Source organism: Ursus maritimus, unplaced genomic scaffold (assembly GCF_017311325.1).
Source record: "Ursus maritimus isolate PB19 unplaced genomic scaffold, ASM1731132v1 scaffold_19, whole genome shotgun sequence".
In the NCBI taxonomy this organism is placed as follows: domain Eukaryota; kingdom Metazoa; phylum Chordata; class Mammalia; order Carnivora; family Ursidae; genus Ursus; species Ursus maritimus.
The window spans coordinates 13165619-13182737 of record NW_024424341.1 but is presented as its reverse complement, the minus strand read 5'-3'; the positions used below and the strand labels follow the sequence as shown (position 1 = coordinate 13182737).

Below are 17119 nucleotides of genomic sequence, written 5' to 3'. Positions count from 1 at the left end.
CTGCTCTACTGTACTTCTGGTTTCTGCTTGATTGATTTCAGCTCTAATTTTGGTCAACTGCTTCCTCGTGCGTGGATTAGGCCTGTCCCTCTGTTGCTGTTCCAGCTTCTTGAGGTGAGAATATAAAAACTGCATTTTAGATTTTTCTATTCTTTTGAGTGAGGCTTGGATGGCTATGTATTTCCCCCTTAGGACTGCCTTTGCAGTATCCCATAGGTTTTGGACTGTTGTATTTTCATTCTCATTGGTCTCCATAAATTGTTTAATTTGATTTTTGATTTCCTGGTTTATCGAGTCATTCCTGAGCAGGATGGTTCTTAGTCTCCAAGTGTTTGAGTTTCTTCCAAATTTTTCCTTGTGGTTGAGTTCCAATTTCAGAGCGTTGTGGTCTGAGAATATGCAGGGGATAATTTCAATCTTTTGGTATCGGTTGAGACCTGTTTTGTGTCCCAGAACATGGTCTATTCTTGAGAATGTTCCATGGGCATTAGAATAGAATGAGTATTCTTTGGTTCTGGGGTGTAGTGTTCTATATATATCTATGAGGTCCAACTCGTCGAGTATGGCATTCAAAGCCTTTGATTCTTTGCTTAGTTTTTGCCAGGGTGTTCTGTCTATTTCTGAGAGTGGAGTGTTGAGGTCCCCTACTATTAATGTATTTTTATTTATATGTCTCTTTATTCTGGTTAAGAGTTGGCTTGTGTATCTTGCTGCTCCCCTGTTGGGGGCATATATATTTATAATTGTCATATCCACTTGTTGAATACTTCCCTTAAGAATAATATAGTGCCCTTCTGCATCTCTAACTATAGTCTGTAGTTTAAAATCCAATTTATCTGATATGAGAATTGCTACCCCAGCTTTCTTTTGAGGTCCATTTGCGTGAAAGATGGTACTCCATCCCCTTACTCTCAGTCTGAATGCATCTTTGGGTTCGAAATGAGTCTCTTGTAGACAGCAAATGGATGGGTCATTTCTTTTTATCCAATCTGCAACCCTGTGGCGTTTTATGGGATGGTTCAAACCATTTACATTAAGACTGATTACTGAGAGATATGATTTTAATGTTGCCATGTTGCCAGTAAAGTCTTTGTTTGTATTGGCTGTGACTTTCTGTTCTGTATCACTCTTGGGGCCTTTTTACTTTTATAGAACCCCCCGTAATATCTCCTGTAGGGCTGGTTTCGTGGTTACAAAATTGGTTAGTGACTGGCGATTCTGAAATGTCTTTATTTCTCCATCAATTCTGAATGACAGCCTTGCTGGATAAAGGATCCTTGGCTGCATGTTTTTCTCTGAAAGAGCTTTAAATATGCTCCCCCAACCCTTTCTCTCATTCCAGGTCTGTGTAGACAGGTCTGACGTAATTCTGATGCTTTTGCCTTGGTACGTGAGAAATTTCTTTGCCCTGGCCGCTTTCAATACTGTATCCTTGCATCTAATATTTGCGAATTGCACTATGACGTGACGTGGCGTAGGTTTGTCGTGGTTGAGCTTGGGAGGGGTCCTCTCTGCCTCTTGGACACGAATGTTTGTTTCCCTTGCTAGATTAGGGAAGTTTTCAGCTACAATTTGTTCAAATATCTCTTCTAGACCTCTGTTTTTCTCCACCCCCTCGGGGATGCCGATGATTCTAACATTGGATCGTTTCATTGAGTCAGTAATCTCCCGTAACCTACATTCGTGGGCGTGGATTTTTTTAAGACCATCTTCTATTTTCATTTTTTCCTCTATTAACCCATCCTCCAATTCACTAACCCGTTCCTCTGCTTCTGCGACCCTGGCCGTCAGAGCCTCTAGTTTTGCCTGCATTTGGCTCATAGAATTTTTAATTTCTGTCAGATTCGCTCTCATTTCTGTCCTTAGGGATTCTATATTCTCAGTAACCTTTTCGTTAGTAGTTTTTTCAATTCTACTCATCATTTTGACCATCGTTACTCTGAATTCCATTTCTGATAATTTGGTTACATCCATATCCATTAGTTCTGTGGCAGAGGCCACAGACTCACTGTCTTTTCTTTGCTGGGGGGGGGGGGGCTTCTCCTTCTTGTCATTCTGATGAAGAGAGGTTGCGGGGTTTCCAGAGCCCAAATTATTGACTGGGTCCCAGGCCGTGCCCCTTGTTTTATAGGGATCTTAGGGATGTGGGCTTCTTCTTTAGAGATTTTATTTATTTATTTATGTGGCAGCCAACCAGCGAGAGAGGGAACAGAAGCAGGGGAGTGGGAGAGGAAGAAGCAGGCTCCCAGCGGAGGAGCCCGATGAGGGACTCCTTTCCGGAACGCCGGGATCACGCCCTAAGCCGAAGACAGGCGCTCAATGACTGCGCCACCCAGGCGCCCGGGTTGTGGGCTTCTTGATTTTTCAGCCTGCCTTCTGTGTTCTGGGGGAGGGGCCTGCCGCGCCAATACTCAGGCAACCCTGTTTGGGTAGAGTCTCCGTGTCCCCTGCGAGGGGGGATGGGGATGGGCACTCTCTGAGCCTGTATTTCCAGGCTTTTGTTCTCTGGCGGCTTTCCCTGGCGGTTTGCTGTGCCTCTTCTGAGAGTCAGAGCAGCAGTGGCCAAATTTCAGCCCCTGTCACAGAACAGAGGGATTGCAGCCCGTTCTCTACTAATGTTCTGGCCACTTTAACTCTGTTACTGTTGGTGCTGCTCAACCCTGCAGCGTCCCGGGATGTGCGCCCCACACCCGGCGTCCCAGCCCTCACTTCCAGGGCCGGCGCGTCTCTGTCCTTTGTGTTTCTAACGCTGCCAGCCGCCAGCCACCCCGCGCTCGGGCTCCGGTCTCAGTCTGGATCCAGTGAGCGCACCGGGATTCGGTTCGCGAGATGCCTGGTGGCGCGCGCACCGCTCACGGTCTCAGTCTGCTGTTTTGCGGTTGCCGTCCGCGAGCCCCCGGCTCTCCCGTGCAGTGGCTACCAGCTTCCCGCGCCCGAACACGGCGGCTCCCTCCCCCTTCCGTTTATCTTCCGATATCTGTGCACAGTTTCATGGCTCCCGGCCGTGCCTCAATACTCAGCGCTGGAGATGTTCATTTGTAGAGATCCAGATGTATCTTCCTGCGTCTCAGGCTGGTTCCGTGGGTGTTTAGGCTGGTCTGGTACCTATGCAGCTCGACTCGGAGGACCGGCTGAAAACGGTGTCTCCTACTCCTCCGCCATCTTAACTCCCTGGTTGCCTGTAGGAATTTTATACATCTCCGAGTTGTATAGGTAGAAAGCTTAAAAAAAAAAAAAAAAAAAAAGAAGAAGAAGAAGAATTATCTTTTGTGCAGCGTGCTGCCCAAAGAAGTTCTCTCCTTCAGGAAAGGTTCAAGGAGCTCCTTCCTAAAACTTCTGAGTGGTGGAGGTGAGGTTACAGCCCCTTCTCTCAGTGAGTTCTGCTTGACCTTGAAGCAGCTGCTAACAGGTGGATGTCAGACCCATGGAGGGTTGCTTCCTCTAGACAACACCTCTTGCTAAATCAAGGGTGCATTGACGGGGGTGAGTGAGGCAATTCAGTAAATTATTCCACATCCTCATGTTGGGATGGCATATATGGTTAAGTCATTTTTGGACAAATATTTAATGATATGGAGAAATGATTATTGTCTATTTCAAAATGACATATACAACATCATCCCATTTTTATATGCAGAGAAGGGATATATGCTAAAATATGAACAGAGGTGTCTTTGAATGGTGGGACTGTAAGTGATCTTTTTGTTCATCCATTGTTCCTGCACTTTCCAAGTTTGTTGTTATATGCAAGGGGGAAAACGCTGTGCAGTGATGTCTCCTCCAGCTCCACCAGGGACACAGCCAGTCCCCCGTGAGTGTTAGGGTGGGTGTTAGTGTCCATGCCAAGCGCTGAGCTCCCCAAGGTGGTTAGCCCTGAAGGAGTGTGTGAACTGCAGGAGAACTGACTCCTTCTGGGGGCTTGGGGAGGGGATTCCAAGAGTGGGGACTGGAAAAGCAAGAGAAAGCCACCTTTGTCCTCCCTCAGAGACCCCCTTCTCTCTGCTGCCACCACTCTGGGCGCAGCAGGAAGCAAGATAGGAGGTGATGGAGGAATAGAAAATGCTGGGTTTTTGGTTTCCCAAGATACAAGAGACAGATTGTGCCTTTTCCCCATGTTTGTATTTAAATATCTGAGCTGTCAGACCAGCAACTCGGATTTGCGTCACTCCTCCCTAGAAGTTAGGTGAGAAAAACACTGGAAACTGTCCAAACTGGGCAGAATAGAGGCACCTGTTGGGCCTGTGGGGGAATCAGACCCAGCCTGCTTCCAGCAACACACGGCAGCGGCCGCAGTGTGTCCATGGATGTCGTGGTGTGGGAACGCATCGGTAGGCAACGGCGTCTGTGGGTATTGACCCAAGGCCCCTGTAATGGTAGTCATTTTGAATGGATTGATCCCCCAGTTTCAACATTTCATGCATTCAACCTGGACTCATTGATTTGCTCACTACCTGGCTCCAAGCCAGTTTCACCTCCACCAACGGTGTGTCTTTAAGCAAATCGCGGACCTTTCCCAAAGCTCGGTTTCTCTGTTGTGCTGGTAACCAGGGCTTTTCTGCAGGTCCACGCAGTGTCTAGCACACAGTCGGTGCCAACACTGGGCAGTTGCTATTAATGTTGCTGTTGTTGTGTACCCAGGACCCGGGTGGACCTCCCCGTCCCGGAGCGCTCAGGGGCCCTGGAGACCTCGGCGCCATCCAGGTGTGCCTCTGGGCATGTGAACTGTGTGTGAATCCATGTCTTCCCAGATGCCGGAGCCCCCACCTACATGTATGAGTTCCAGTACCATCCAAGCTTCTCGTCAGACATGAAACCCGAGACGGTGGTGGGGGACCACGGGGATGAGCTCTTCTCTGTGTTCGGGGCCCCGTTTTTGAAAGGTGAGGCCCTTTGGTGACTCCGAACGTGGAGTTAGAAGATCTGGGTTCACGTCTCAGTTTAGTGGTGGCCTTGGGCAGGTTCCCCTTTCTCTCTAGATCTTACCCAAATACACCAGAGTAGGGCTGAGCTACAAAGATTTCCAACCTTTCTCTCTTACTCCGACACTCATGTTGGAGAAGGTATACTCACGTGTCCCCGTTTGCAGCGTCTCTAAGAATTTGGGCCTGGGTATCCCTAAGACACCTGGAGGGTCACCTTCAGGGCCCTGCTCAAGGGCCAGAATGCCACCACTCCCCCCCCCCCCTCACAAGAGTGTATCAGAATGTGAGAGTAAGGTTAGCATGGGTGTTGACCTTGAATCGGGGCTAATGTGCGTCTGTGTGTCTGTCTATTCAACCAGCTATCTACCTAAAACTCATGTTTCTAAACTTAATATGTTTAATAGTATTGTATTTTATAGAAGACCTCTCACAAATATCTCCACTGTCCTAACTAGCAGCTGTTAGAGATGACCCATTTCTTCTTGAAATGCGGTTTTGACTCAGTAGGTCTGGAGTAAGGGCTCAGATTCTGAATTTCCCAGCTGTCGAGGGCTGCCGACAGTAACCCATGCTTGGAGGAGCAAAGGCTTTTTTCTTCTTCCCCACAGGCGGTGCCTCCGACGAGGAGGTCAGGCTCAGCAAGATGGTGATGAAACTATGGGCCAACTTCGCCCGGAGTGGGTGAGCTCAGTGGCAAAGAGGGAGCAAGGCTGGGGGAGGGCCGGGCGTGTTGACTGGCAAAGGCAGCTCCCAGCCCTGTGACCCCGATGAGGAGAGTTCTCTGAGCGTGAACAGGCTGCCTGGGATTTGGTGAGCTCCCTGCCTCTGGAGGTGAATGAGCCTCCTGGCGGAAATGAAACCAAGAGGTCTTGAAAATCTCAAAGTGTTGTTGGGGGACCCCACAGTAGCTCTGGGTAATTCTCACTTGGTTCTGTTCCCAGGAACCCCAATGGGGAAGGGCTGCCCTCTTGGCCGGCTTACGACCAGAAGGAAGGGTACCTGCAGATTGGAGCCACCACTCAGCCAGCCCAGAAGCTGAAAGACAAGGAAGTGGCTTTCTGGACTGAGCTCCTGGCCAAGGGGGCAGAGGAAAAGCCGCCTCATACAAAACACGTCGAGCTGTGAATGGGAGGCCTGGCTGGCCAGGGAGCCCAGGGAGCCCAGACAGGGGCAATCTACAGGTGTTTATGAGCCAGAGAGGGATCTTACTGTGGAGGCTGGGGATTGTCTGGTGGAGGAGGGCAAGGGTCAGGGAGGGGGAATTGGGGAATAATTCAATTTGGGGAATAAATTCTTTTGGAGACCAAGTCAGTTTCTGTGTCTTGGGCTCAGAAAGAGAAGGGTGATAGGGTGTGCACCATTGTCCGAAAGGTGCCCCCAGTGGGGATGGCTTGGCCCTGGGAGCTGCTGAGGGGGCCTCTGTCTCTGCTCTGTGTCTCTGGGCCCTCAACAACTCCCAACAACGGGGTGGGGTGGCCAGAGCGCAGTATCCCTCTCCTCCATGCAACACTTGGAGGTGAATGCTTGCTGTCAACCCTGTGAATTTTAACACGAGGCCCAAGAACACTCAACGAGGAAGTGGCAGACCGGACCAAGTACATAATTTTCTGTGCAAAATAAAAATAAGCCTTTATTTTTAAAAATTATGAAGAATTTCAAGATGTCAACAGCAGAGCGTTAAAGCGACCATGAGCCTGGGGCTTTGGGTCTCACGCCTGTGAAGCCCACCCTGGCGAGAGAGCTGGGATGTAAACCTTAGCACTCTGGCTCTAGAACTTGAGGCCACAGAGCAATCCTTCCTTCCTAAACAGGATGCTTTAGAGATCCTATTCTGGGCTTGTCCTGATCAACGGAGTTCATTGGCTTCCTGCCAAAAGCACCCATTTGCCTGACGGTCCTCTGCTGCCCTCTAGTGGGCACTGTTCATATAGCCACACCGGCCTCAGGGTGATTTTGCAGCTGATTTTGCAGCTCCACCCATTGAGGGTCTGGGCTGGCCTCTTCACTCGCTTTATTTTATTGTCAAATAAAGTATGGCACAAGTGATGCTATGCCTCAAGGGTCCTTTGCCCGTGCACACGCACTCTCTTGAACCCACGTGACTGCCGTGTGGACAAGCCCCGGCCAACCTGCCGGGAAGGAGATGTCCGCGGAGGTCCTGTCGAGGACCAGCCAGCCTCCAGCTGACCTGCAGCTGCAGACACTTGGGTGAGCCAGGTCAAGATCAGCTGAGGCCGGCCAGGTCGGCGGAACTTCCTGGGTGGTTCACAGGCCCATCAGCCAAATACGCGGCTGCTGTTTTACGTTTGAGGCTGGTGTATGACACAGCAATCACCTCCAGACAGACTATGTAACAGCCAAGTACGATCACATCACTTCACCGACCTAAAGATTTTTAATGGCTCCTCACTGCCCTGTGGACAAAGTTCCATCTCCCTCTCCCAGCTTGGGAGGGCCCTCATCATCTGGATTTTACTTTTCCCTGCAGCCCTTGCACATGGAAATTTCCACTGCAAGTTTCTTCAGATCCTTCAGTTTCTGGTGCTCCCTGTAATCCTTCATGCATCCGTGCTGTCACTGTTGCTAGTCTTAGCACCTGGAATTTTCCCTCTGACTCAGCTCAGGTATCACCTATTGTGGCACCCCTCTCTGGTCTCCCCAGGTGGGGTTCTGGGCACGATTCCTCTGCCAGGTTTTGAGATGGTCTTGTCTCACTCGTTTCTGTAAACGCAACCATCTACTGAGGGCTGACCATGTGCCAGAAACTCATCTAGACACAGGAGAGGTAAACAGAAGTGGTTGCTGCCTTCTGTCCCCCAGGCTGCTGGTCCCCTGAAAGATCATTTCAACAAATTGTGGCAAGTTTGGTGAGAGGGGTAGGTTAGGAAAGGCTATTTTTTCTAGGGGTGACATCGAGGGACAGATAAGAGTCAGCCAGTTTCAGAGAGAGGGAAAAGGCCCAGGGATGAGGCCCAGGGACACGGGGTGTCCTTGGGGACACATCTGCAGCTAGTATGGGGTGACTGGAGCAGAGGGGGGGGGAATGAAATGAAGAAGGAGTCTGGATTTACTTTGAAGGCACTGGGGAGACACCAGTGGGCTACAAATAAGTATGCAGTAGGTGCTCAATATATGTTTCCTTAACAGCATATCATCTGCATCCTCCATCAGACTAAGAGTTTCTCGATGACAGGGTTATTCCTTCTTTGTCTACCCAGTTCCTTTCTGGTACATACTAGGACCAGGTACGGTTCTCATCAATGAATGAATGAGTAAATAAATCCACCCAAGATACAACAAAACAAACCAAATGGATCTTCTCATCCAGACAAGAATCACTTCTCACTCCTCTGGTTCGGGGAGGTGTTGAGGGTTCCCACAGGCGCTGAGGAGGGTCCGGAGAACAAAGACCCCTAGTCCTCAGGGCTTCCCTCAGCCTCTGAGAGGCAGCAGGAGTGTGCGATGGCGCCACCTGGTGGCCACGGCCATATTCTGCGTTAATCACCTGCTTCCGTTGCTAAGGCGCAGTCTGGCCAGAAAAGGTGAGAGGGAAGCTGGAGCGAGCAGAAGGGTAGAAACATTCTGCTCAGCGGACACACATCCCCACCCGTTCAGCCAGCCTCGAGGGACCTCTGGGGATGCCAACCCAGGTCTGCCTGTCCTCCCCTGCAAGACCTGAGCCCTGAGTACCCCCCTCCCCCAAGAGAGGAACTGATCTCAGACCATGGGGCACAGAAGCCCTTAAGGATCGCTGCTCAGGCCAAGGTGCTTTCCACAAGGACCCCGCCGGTCTCAGCAGATGGTGGAATCCAGGGGGCGGCGCCACAGGAGAGAAGGCAGTGACCAGGGTCGTCCCAATATCCTTCTTGTCCTTCTCCTAAAAGAACCCTGATTTTGTTCGGGGCAGCAATGTACCCGGCAACAAATTCCAGACACCCGGACGGCTAGAAGTTGCCCTGATACATGGGTCTGGCCAGTGAGACACAGGCAGACATTGGGGCGGGGCTCCCGGAGACCTGTTCTTCTCCAGGGTAAATGGTTGCAGACTCAGATGGCCTCTGCCTTTTGTCCTTTCTCTGTATTTCCCTCCTTCCTGCCTGAAAGGTGGGCAAGATGTCTGCAGGTGGATCAGCCTTCTCTCTCTCTCTCTCTCTCTCTTTCTCCATGAGCATGAGAACCACGGGTTATGGATGGTGGAACAGAAAGCTAGAAGTAGTCCAAATCCTTGATGACTTTCTCAAGTGTCTCCAGAGCCACCCCAGGCTTCGGGGAATGTAAGGCAGAGACCTGCTCTAAAGTTCTTCTCTGAGACCAAAGATACTTCTCCTCTTCTTCCCATTGCTTGCTTGTCACAAGAGAATGAGAAAACCTCATTTGTTAAGGGGCCATAGTTAGATTCCTGTTACACCTGTCATTCTAACCTTTAGAGGAGATAGATAGGGAGCCCAAGCGGAAGCTGTATTTGGCATAAAGAACCAGAGAGCGCAGGGTTAGGGCGTGCTTGGAGAAAGCCAGCACAGGTATCTTCTCTGGGAGGCAGGGAACCTCTGTGTGAGATGAACTCTCTTACGGTGGTGGCCTGGCGCAGGTCATGTGCTTCCTAGCACATTGCAGACACTTAAATATGTATGCTAAATGCATGCACGTTTAAGCACGTCTGTGTGTGTATACATATACGTAACAGGTGTATGTAAATTATCTATGCGTACGGATTACAGATGGTTCGTAATGAAGAGGGTGTTGGAGCTAGTTGAGGACCCATGCTACTTCCAGCTGGGCTGTGTTATGCCTGTGTGGCCAGGGACCAGGGACAATGGCGTATCAGAGTGGTTAAGAACCAGACTCCCTGGGTGCCAACCCCAGTGTCACCAACTGGTACGTTATTTCAACTCTTTGTGTCTCAGTTTCCCCCACTTGTAAATGGGGGGTAATAATACTGCCTCGTGGTCTCGTCAGGAGAATTCGGTGAGCTGAAATTTGCAAAGCCCTTGGAACAGTACCTGGCACTGGGTAAGCCGGTGCGTTGGCTAATTAAACGTCAGCGCAGTGCATTGGCCTTGTCTCAGGGGCTGATGCTTCTAAGGTCTCAGTCCCCCTGGGAATCCATGGCTGTTGAGACTGGAGGGCCCCATTCTGTCTTTAATAAAGCCAGGGAGTCCTTGTGCCAAGTTTCGGTGGGGGCCGCTGTAAGTATAATAATCCAGTTAACAATTCTAATCTTGGCTCTCATGCTCCCTGATCTGACTCCATGGCTCATTTGCAATGTCCGTGTTGTCTTTCCTTCCTTACCTGTGAAGTGGGAATGCCTCGGATGCCGCCCCACCCCTTACTCTTCGCTACTGATAGGGTATTATTACTGTGTGTGGCTGGAGATGGGGGTCAGGGTTCAATGGCGTTTACCAGGGGAGCCTGGGGGGCTGTCATGCAAGAACAGAAACTTAGCAGGGACCTGGGAATGTGCTCAGGTGGGCAGCAGGTAGGTCCAGATGTTGGGCTGACCGTGGCCTTCAGGTCTGCACCAGACTTACTGTGTCCAGGGGCTGGGCTTGCTTCAGGCCCCTCCTCTTCGGATTGCGAGTCTGCCCATCCTCAGCTGGTCCTCTGGACCACAGCCTGAAGCTACAGGGGGGATGGGGGCTGTCCCCCCCCTCTGAAGACATGCTCTGCTCGCAAACAATCCGATTCTGGCTCCTGGGTATGTGCAGGTAATGGACTTGGCTTGGGCCTTCTCTGGGGACGGAGATGGTCTTCCTTGATTTCCTGCAGCCCAACCCCTTCCCTCCAGGCCCTGTTGATCTGGCCCAGCTCAGCTCCTCCCAGGCCCGAGGCCGACACAGCCAGGAGCTGATAAGCACGACACCAGAAGTCACTGAGTTGCCAGCTCTTGCGGGAGTCTCTGGTCCCCACACTTCTGTCTGCTCCTCCTCTGGGTTGGAGCTGAGGTCAAGGCCTGCCTGAGTCGATGCCCGGCTGGGGGAGCCTCTCCCGTGCCAGCAGCCTGAGGGGGGCTGACAGCAGAGGGCTTGCGGGGCAGGCGGGTCCTGCAGAAGGCTGGCTGCTGCCTGGCAAGGCCCGTGGGCCCTGGTATTTCCCGAAGCTTGAACTTCCTGCCCAGGTAGTCCCGTGCACTGGGGCCCAGGGAGACTCGGATTTGGCTACCGAGACCCCAATTCAAACCTCAGCGGCACCAGCAAAAGGAGGTGACAATGGAACAGAGACACTGTTTGGGCTGCAGGCAAATACAGCAATGACTGGGCTGCCTTTGAAATGGGCAAAGGTGGGGGAGAGGGAGGAGATGGACATTTGTCACAGAGCTGATCTGCACTAAACATGTAACAAGAACCACGGAGCAGGCACTCTTCTGAACACAAGGTTAACATTCAGTCCTCCCCATGGCCCCAGCACTTGTCCTTCAGTGGCTGGGCGCCCTTGAGTGGGTCACCTGTCAACCCCAGCCCTCCACTCCCTCGTCTGTCCAGTGGGACCGTTGTGAATGCTACTGCCTACCTCACAGGGTCGCTGCCAGGAAAACAAAGGACATGTTGGATGTGGGATGGATTCAATGCAAACTCAACACGAATGGGGTGACAGACATTTAGAAATAAGCTCTGCTGTTGTCCATGTTTGGCTGGGGTTGGAGAACAGAGACTGACACCGTGTATCACCAGAAGAGAGAGGCCCCCAAAGGTCATGCTAGTCTCAAACATCTGAGAATTTGACGAATGTCTTCTCTCTCCCACAGAAGCAGACACAAACTCATCAAAGACAAAACTTCAAAAGTTCCAAAATTCTTTGAAGTCCATCCATGAATAGTTTTCATAACCCCTGACCCATTATACAGATGAACAAATTGAGGCCCAAAGAGAGTGCCTCACTCCTCTCAGTGCCTTCGGAAGGAGGCAGAAACGAAGCTACGGCTCTCCACAAGCAGGCCGGGGCTGTGATTCAATGGGGGAACGTGGAAAAGCCTGCGGCTGCCTCAAGCAAGGCTCCCCTGTGCGGGCTTTTCTGCCACATCCGTCAGCCGAGGGCACAGGGCGGCAGCCAGGGTTGCCAGGTGCCCGGTCGTCCCCAGAAGAGCTGCCCTTTCTGCTTCTGGCCCAACCTCCCTCCGCTACACCCGCAGGGCCGGTTACTCACGAAATGTCAGCATGCACAAAGGCAAGGCTGCAAACCGGGCTGCCTTTCGTTTGGTTCATTATAATAAACCCTAACTCTGATTCTGGAGTTCAAACAGAACGACCAGAATCCTAGTACCCTCTCTGGGGTGTCTGCCCAATGGCAGTTCGACAGGCCAAATCACTCCCCACCCCAAGATCCTTGGCACGAGTGTATCTGCTTGTCCCAATGCTGCCGCGTGAGCTGGGGCTCATGACTCTCCACAAAGAAGCCCCATGGAAGGGACTTTAGAGGTTGTGCAATCTCTTTCCCCCACCCCCGTGGGACACCGTGTCCCCTCTATAACCTGCCCAAGAGACGTTTTCTGCTAGCTGCTTGCATATCTCCAGTGACGGGAAGCTCGCCACTGCCAGCCCATTCTCTCTTCTCGTGTAATCTTGTAAGCTCTTTTCTTGGACTTCCTATTACTGGTTTCAATGCAGCCTTCAATCAGCGGGTTCACCGCCCCCTCCCTGATAGCCTTCACATATTTGGAGACATACACTGGATTGTTTTTTGTCAATACCTTGTTTATATTGATGTCACTTTAAAAATAATAATTAAAAATTAAAACTAATAACAATAAAAATAATATTTATTAAAAATAATAATAGTAGTACTTAGCAACAAGGACCTATGTGTTAATGTATCCTTCTCTCCCCAGAAAAATGCACGCGGGCAATAATGGGTTGTGCACTGAATGTGATCCAACTGCAGCTCCCCCCCCAACTGAAGGTTCTGATCCCCTTGAAATTCAGCCCCAGAAATGAAAAAGCAAAGCTAGGTGCCTAACTTGGTGCTCCTTGGTGCCCATTTTCTATTTAAATAAAAATATGTCTTAAGAAATAAAACCAATGTAGCTATTTTAGTAGCTTGAATTTCAAAAAATAAATTAAAAATTTTTAAAAAATATGTCACTCTCAGAGCTGGGATTCCAGATCTCAGCCCCTCCAGTCTCCTGCTCCATGGGTTATACAAAGAGTTATTTGGCTGAGGAGGTGGACCACTATGACCAGAAGCTCTTCTTTACCAGCTGACGCTGATTGCAGACACCCCCCTTTGCCTTACGTAATTCATAGCGTTTTACCTTCATGACAGAAAGAACCCACTACCAGATAACGTGGCACAGGAAATATCCTTTATTACTCTGCACGCTTATTTTTCCATGAAGAGAACAGCTTTTAAAACAAATCCACACCAAACAGAGAACCTTCATGACATTGGAACAGTCCGTGACACAGAGAGGGCACCACTGGGACAATCCTTATTTACACAGAAGTGGAGAAGCAGAGGGATGAGGATGGGTACCCCAAAAGCAACGTCACATTCACCAGTGTCTTTGGTGGCCTCTGACCTTGCGGCGTAACTACGCTAACACCTGCACAGCTGTGGCTCCTGGGGCTCTCAAGGGCGTGTCATGTCACCCTCAACCTCAAAACAAAAGGGTTGGGTTTGTTTTTTTTTTTAAACCCATTGTTTCTGGCATCCATTGAAGACATACTAGAGAAAGAGAAACTACTGAATGTCCAGAAAAATCCAAGTTCTGGAGGCCAGAAATTGGACATCGCTCTACTCCACATGTTACGGGTCGCCAGATCATTCTGGAAAAGTCCTACTGGAAACAATGTGCTTCCCTCACAGTACATTTAGCACAAGAACATTGTCATGGAGACAAGAACATTTTTTAACTGGATGGGACCTCTGATTACAGGCTCCAACCCTTGCCTGCAGACAAAGAACCCCGAGGCCCAGAGAGTTAAGCGCCCCCCTCCCCAGGAGCCCAGGAGGCGGCTGTAGACCCAGGTCCGGTGAGCTGTGCCCCCTTTCTCTGTTCTTCTCCATCTGCTGGCTTCCAAAGGAAATACACAAATGAAATGAGCCCAGCGCGCTTCTCTACTAAGAAATGACTTCTTTGGTAAGAATGTTTCGGTCTCACCTCACCAGGGCCAAGAGAAACGGGTCCTACACCCAGAGACAGCCAACCCCTGCTCCCCAGCCCGGGCGGGGCCGCCGTCCCAGAATTAAGGCAGCTTTGGGGACTTGTATGCGGCAGGCCCTTTGGCACGAGGTGGCAGCTCCCCTTTCTCCTTTGTCTCCTTTGCATCTAGAACGAGGACCCACTCACAGGTGGCCACGGGATCACGGACACTGAGCAGATGGTAACGCAGTGGTCTTAAACAGACATTTTACATTTCGTGGAAAATAACAGTCTTTTAAAAATCTGATAAAATGCGAAAGTGTCATATACAGTACACAGGAGCACCCTCGTGCCGGGTAACCTCTGCTCTCAAAGAAAGGCCACAAAAAAGAAGTCACACATGACTCGGGATAAAGGACACACTCCCTCTCCATTAAGTGTGGGTGGAAGGTGAGCCCAGAGTGTCTGCCGGCACCCCCACCAGAACTTCCAAGGGCTTCCTGGGTAGGGGGACCCTGGGCTTGGGGGCCAGAGCCTCCCTCGCCCCTCACCCCAGGCTCAGGAGCCGACTCCCGCCGCCAGGCAGCACCGATGCTCCGGTCTGGTGTGGGCCAGCTAGCAGCACATCTCCGGTTCACCCTCGGGACAGATGTCTGGAGGCAGGAAGACCACAGGCGGATGGCAGGGTCTCTCCGTAGGGTGTCCCTGTTCTGATACACACAGGCTTTTCTGTCACCCTCATTTCAGCCAGCCAGCCTCAGCTGTCACTCCCCGCTGTTCCCCAGAGCGACTGTGTTCATCAGAAAGGGGGCGGCTCAATGATTTTCTCTGGCAACCAGATGGATGAGAACAAATGACGCCTCTCCCCTTCTTCCAACAACTGCTGAGGGTCTGACTGGATCCCTTAGTACCTGACAACGCTTGACCCAGAGTGCCCAAAATGCTGGGCCCGGGTGTTCCCATCTGGGAAACGGGGACAAAAACTGGCCCTGCAGTCCTCGCTGGGAAGACGGGAGGTGACAGGGATGAAAGTGCTTTGTGGAAAACAAGCATGACACCGAGGGAGGAATTACCCTTCACGGGAGGATTCGAAGTCACTTAGCGGGTCAGATCCCACCCGTGATGGGTCACCCTGCCCTCATCTCCCAGACCCCCACCTTATCGTTCCACTCCATCGATGCTCCACTCCCAGGCCCTGCCCTCCACAGTGGTCCAAGACACCTGCCACCTGGGCTGTCTTACACTTGGAGCTGGCCTTTTTACATGAAAACATCAAGCGAAAGTCTTCTGATTTTTCCCTCTTTTTTCCAAAAAATGACCCATGGACACTGACTTAGCCGGGAAATCTCAGGACTGTCAGAGAGAAAACCACCTCTCAGCCCCCGACTGGCCCCCTTATAACTCTCTTCCACACACCGCATGACCCATTGTTCACGCTCAGGGACCTTCTGGATGTGTTGTGTGTCTTCCTACACTCCCAGTATGAGTGGCCTCTCTGTTTATTTACTTATGGACCAAGATTCTTCCACAGGGGCTTCCACAGTCACAACAAGAACCTCTGAATCTCAATTTCCAGCAGGGACATAAGAAGAGACTCAAACCATAAACAGAAACCTCCAAAAGATGCCACCAACTTAACCCAACTAGGAATCCCTTCTCTAAATCACCACCACTACCACCAGAGGGCGCCACACGCGAACGTGTAACAGAAGTCAAGCTGGAAATTCTCTAAAACCACCAATCCGCTCCATCAACTCAGAATAGTCTTGCCTGGACTTCAGTGACCAGGTTGCTCTGTACTTGGTCCCACCCTGCCCTCAGGTGCCAAGTCCAGACCATGAAGAGAGACACAGGGAATTTTCACGGCCAACCCCCCATCACTTGAAGAGCCTGGGACCCTGCTGCGTGGGGGACCTTGCTGGGTGGGTGGGCTTCCCCACGAAGAATGTTCCAGAACACACACACAACAGACTCAGCCAGAGTGAAAACTAACTGTGAAGGTTTCTGCTCACGACCCCCCAGAGAATCTGCCCACAGACCCAAAACGGAGACAAACCAATCCAAGCTCCCCGACCAAGGTTCAGATACCACAGTGCTGACCGGGTGGCAGGAGAAAGAGGATCCCCTGCCCCAGACCCAGCCAGGCTTCTCGTTTGTGTTTGGTTTTATGGCGTCTGACCAAAAGGAACGTCCCCTCCCTGATTTGGCTGACAGGATTTCTTCCGTGGCCCAAAGTCCAAGCTAGCATGGGGGGGGGGGAGTTCTGCCTGAGCCATGGAGCTCAGCTTGGGCCAGATCCCAAGCTGCGCGAGACCTTCCCCAAAACAAAAGAGGTTCAACAGAAGTCATTCTTCCTGTACCCTCCCCTCCTCTTCTCCCTCGAGGCTTTCCAATCCCAACTCCAAGAACCCGGGCCAGATGAACAGAATGTGAATAAAAACCAGGTCACGAAACCATTTGTAACTGGGAAAAGAGGAAGAGGGACGGCACGACACATCTTTCAGGAGAGGATTTTCAAGACTGTGTCCGGGGTGGTAGCGAAGCCTCGGACCTGGGCGTGGGCGCGGCAGGGCTCCTCCTCGGGCCTGGGGTCAGATGGCCAGCCAGTGCTGCAGCTGCGGGGGGAGAGGACAGGTGTCTGTGCCGGGGCCGGGGGCGGGCGGGGGCCGAGGGGGCAGCGAGAAGCACAGGGCGGGCAGAGAACACACGCCGTCACTCCAATGACCCCGGAGAACATGCAGGCTGATTGCCTTCTTGTCACTTAGGCCCGGAAAGGGCCAAGAAGCCTCCCAAAGCCGCACAGCAAGTCTGAAAACTGGGGGGGGCAGGACCTTCCCCCACACCCCAACCGCAAGGATTTTAAGGGAAAAGGACTTAGGTCAACGTGTTACTGATGCCCCTGCAGCTCTTCCTCCAAGATGAGAGATCCCCAGCCTAGTGCGGCGACCACTCAGAGGGAATAAAGCTTAGGAAAGACTGGACATTCGGCTTCCTGGGACCATGGAGCAGAGGGTCAGGCAGAAGCTGGTAGAAGCAGAGGACAGGCCCCTCCTCCCCTTCCTGACATCATAGCCCTGGGACTACAGCCCACAGCTGCTTGGGGCTTTGTGGCTTGTGAGAA

The 17119-nt window shown here is 51.4% G+C and overlaps 2 protein-coding genes across 2 annotated transcripts in view; one reads left to right on the top strand and one right to left on the bottom strand.

Annotated features, from left to right (window-relative positions):
• Positions 1 to 6968, top strand: part of CES1 (carboxylesterase 1) — a 35627-nt gene extending 28659 nt beyond the window's left edge. Inside the window, exons 12-14 of the mRNA XM_008702627.2 lie at positions 4749 to 4880; positions 5531 to 5603; positions 5864 to 6968. Coding sequence (XP_008700849.2) covers positions 4749 to 4880; positions 5531 to 5603; positions 5864 to 6047 — 389 coding nt within the window. The 3' untranslated portion in view covers positions 6048 to 6968. The remainder of the gene's footprint in view (positions 1 to 4748; positions 4881 to 5530; positions 5604 to 5863) is intronic.
• A 9621-nt stretch (positions 6969 to 16589) lies between these two features.
• Positions 16590 to 17119, bottom strand: part of SLC6A2 (solute carrier family 6 member 2) — a 42354-nt gene continuing 41824 nt past the window's right edge. Inside the window, 1 exon segment of the mRNA XM_040633010.1 lies at positions 16590 to 16613. Coding sequence (XP_040488944.1) covers positions 16590 to 16613 — 24 coding nt within the window.